The sequence below is a fragment of the Pteropus alecto genome, unplaced genomic scaffold, assembly GCF_000325575.1.
Source record: "Pteropus alecto unplaced genomic scaffold, ASM32557v1 scaffold45, whole genome shotgun sequence".
NCBI lineage: Eukaryota > Metazoa > Chordata > Mammalia > Chiroptera > Pteropodidae > Pteropus > Pteropus alecto.
Window position 1 is genome coordinate 34,816,703 of NW_006442491.1, and position 3,332 is coordinate 34,820,034.

Consider the following 3,332-nt stretch of genomic DNA (forward strand, 5'->3'; position numbering starts at 1 on the left):
GGGGGGGTGACAATCAAATGCCAGATTCTGGAGTCACAGCGCCCCCTGGTGAGTAAAAGGGAGCGCCGCCCCGGCGATGAGTCCACGCGATTCGCATTTGTATGAGGCGCCTAGGACTAGAGCTAGGGAAAAAAAAAGATAGAAATGCAGCTACGGACTCTTGTACTTGTTACTGAGTGAATTCGTCAACAGCTATATTGTGTTATGTATTACTGTGTTCATCCCTAAATACACAGTCTCTCATTCATTAATACATGCATTCATTCGTTAGCTAATATTTGTCAAGCATCTACCTCCCTGTTGGTGCTGTGATTACAGGGATGATGAAACAGCCATATTCCTCTCCGTGTTCCCAGGACGATAGGCGAGGCAGAATTCAAAAGGAATACGGTTGTTAATGGGGTGGGTGGGCTCTCTGGGAGGTCAATGTGTTTAAGGAAAGCTTTCTTGATGGACAAAAAGGCTGACTGTTGAGGAGCAGTAGAATTTAGCCAGGTGAACAGGAGAAGGGGCATCGAGGATTGCAGGATGAGTGAGTGCAAAGGCCCTGAGGCAGGAGGGAGGAACCGACATTCACGGATTGGAGGTCCAAGAGGCCAGAGCACAGTGAGTGAGGGGAAGGATGGTATACAGTCAGGGAGGTATACAGAGAGGGAGGCTAGAGCTTGGTAAAGAATCGACATTGTACCGCGTGCAATGGGAAGACGGTGAGGAATTCCAAACAGGGCCATGAGAAAACCATGTACAACACCGTCGAGCCAAATACAATATGGCATTATTTTCTATTACCCGGCACAATAAGAAGATTCAAAAGAACTGCAAGAGAGCGAAGCTGAGGCATATTCAGTGGTAGCTTAGAAAAGTACCCGCCTGTGTAACAAGTGAAGAATTTAAAGATGAAAGGCGTTAATGATAACCAAGGAAGGCTTCAGAGGACGGATTAAATCTTGAGTCATGAAGGGACACAGGAAGTTCTGGTGATCATGGAAAAGCAGGAAGAGGTGAGGACAGGAGGGAGTAATCAGCCTAGGGAGGACATTTTTCAGTAAGAGTCCCTGGTTTGCAGGTTTACTTCAGAAAACCTAAGAGATTTTTTCCTTCCCCATTTCATTTGGGAATGAGAAACTTGGTCATAAGAACCTTTCAGAAGATGTGCACCTGGGGTGTTTACCAGAGGTCACAGATTGGTGCGTGGCTTGAACGCTCCATCCAGCTGGTATACATAGTAGGTTTAGAATTTATTAGAAAATAAATTTGAGTGGTTTCAACATCTTGAGGCTTCACGTTAAAAAAATTGGGGTTGACTAGCTCCTAGGAAAAAGGCATCTCCCACATCAATAATCGGCTGCAGGTGATGAGCTGCGCCAGCTGGATGTGGTCAGCTGGATGGAGCAAGTCCCTCCCTGACGGCCATCAATCATTAATACTTTCGGGAGGCCTCGGAATCTGCTCCCCACCCCGTCCCCACCCCACCCTCCACCTCAGCAGTGAGAGGCAAGGGAGGGAGACTGTGTCTCCTCTACGGCTTCATCTTGTGCCTTTCTCTGTCTCTTTCAGCCCTTTGCTTGCATTTCTTTGAGTGCACGTGATCACCTACCTTTATTTGACATTGAAGGCCCCCTGCACTGCCTTCCCGGCCGCTGGGACTGAGATGAGGGTCAAGCACAGGAAGCACGCACGGTCAGGTGCGCCGCCTGGTCCTGCTCTCCTTCCGTTGCCTGCTACCTTCCATCCTCTGACCAAATCTCAGCCGAAACCCAGTTTCTGCTGGGACAGTGGAGACCTCCTGAAACCCCTTAAGGTCTGCTCCTGTAGCAAATGGGACTAGTTTCCTCTTTAAATCTGAGATTTTAAATGTCCTTTTAAAAATATATGTATTCTACGTTTTAAAGACGTTTAAAAAAAAAAAAGGAAAGGAAATAATCGTTCTGGTGATATTTTGGCAAAATACCCTCTAGGTGGACCTCAGAGGCTGGGGGCCTGGGGAATACTCCCGCGGTCCTTGGGCGCCCCCTGTAGGCACTGAACAAATTACCACGTGATATTGGGGGTTGGCGCCTCCTCCCCCTTTCTCAAGCCTCAGGGCCAGAGTGGAAGGGTCATCCCATCATGATTTCCCTTTCAAAGCCTAAGAAACAGGAGCCTGGCTCAGATGTTGCAGGTTTTGGAGGGAACTCATGCAGGCGCTGCTACGAAATAATGTGGCGGGCTCACTACTGCTTTGCGACAGAGTCTAAATTAAGCTGCAACATGTCTGGACAATTTTGTAGCTTCCATGTCAATTCGAGTAGGGTTTTTGTTCCCCCTCGATTTTCCAGTCAACATCTTTGCCATGTGATTCGTTGTGTTCTTTGCAGGGTTTTCATGCCAGTAGTGACACACAATCTTTTATTATCGTAGGTGTTCTCGTTGCAGCTATAAATAACATATATTGATAACACCCACCTGCTAACATACTGTGTAATTTACTTCTGCTTTTTGACTTTGGTCTGTCTCTCATCACCATAGCTACGTGGGCCATGCCTAGTCACCACCAGCAGCTGCTGTTGTGCAAAAATGTCACCAGGGCTCTGCTTTTACAAGCTCAAGCAACACAAAACAAAAGAATCTGATATTGTGGAGTAAAATCTCTTAATTTACACACGTTGGTTCAATTAAATAAAAATACTGTGTGGGTCAAAGTAGTAATAATAATAATAATTAAGAGGCACAAGTGTCAGAGTAATCGGTCATAAATGAATAGGAGTGCTTCCTCCTTTATATCATCTGGATTATCAGGGCATATTAATCCACATCCTATTGCCAAGGTCATTCGTTCTTAGCCCTTTTTAAGGTACATCTGTTTATCCATATACTTTTGTGGGATTGATGGGAAATAATTTCCCTTCAGCCCCCTCGAGGCCCCGCCCCAGCCCCGCCGCGTGGGCGCCCCCTGCTGCCCGCGGCCGGAGCGTGCGGCCGTTCGCCACGCCTCCCGGTTTCTGTCGGCCCACGGGGCGTTCCCTGTCCCTTTAATTGGAATGTACCAAGTCCTTCCAAGTGACGTTTCCTCCCTGAGTCCTAAACGTGAGAAATCCTTGGTCTGACACCCCACAGGAGGGAAGGGGGAGACGGCGTTGTATTTTGCGGGTGTTCTGGGCCAACAGGGAGTGAGGGAGGGCAGGGGGAGAAGCGCGCGGCCGCGGCCCTCCCCGCCTTGCGCCATAGTCCAGTCCCAAGATGGCGGCCACCATGAAGAAGGCGGTGAGTGGGGCGCTCGCGGTGCGGGATGCTGGGGCGGCGGGCGGCCGCGGAGGGGCCAGGGGAAGGATGCCGGGGTGCTCAGCGCGGAA

The 3,332-nt window shown here is 49.2% G+C and overlaps 1 protein-coding gene across 1 annotated transcript in view; it reads left to right on the top strand.

Moving 5' to 3' along the window:
* The first annotated feature begins 3,016 nt into the window (after positions 1-3,016).
* PFDN4 (prefoldin subunit 4) overlaps positions 3,017-3,332 on the top strand; it is a 7,720-nt gene continuing 7,404 nt past the window's right edge. The window contains exon 1 of the mRNA XM_006921927.3: positions 3,017-3,243. Within this exon, the coding sequence (XP_006921989.1) occupies positions 3,220-3,243 (24 nt within the window). The 5' untranslated portion in view covers positions 3,017-3,219. The remainder of the gene's footprint in view (positions 3,244-3,332) is intronic.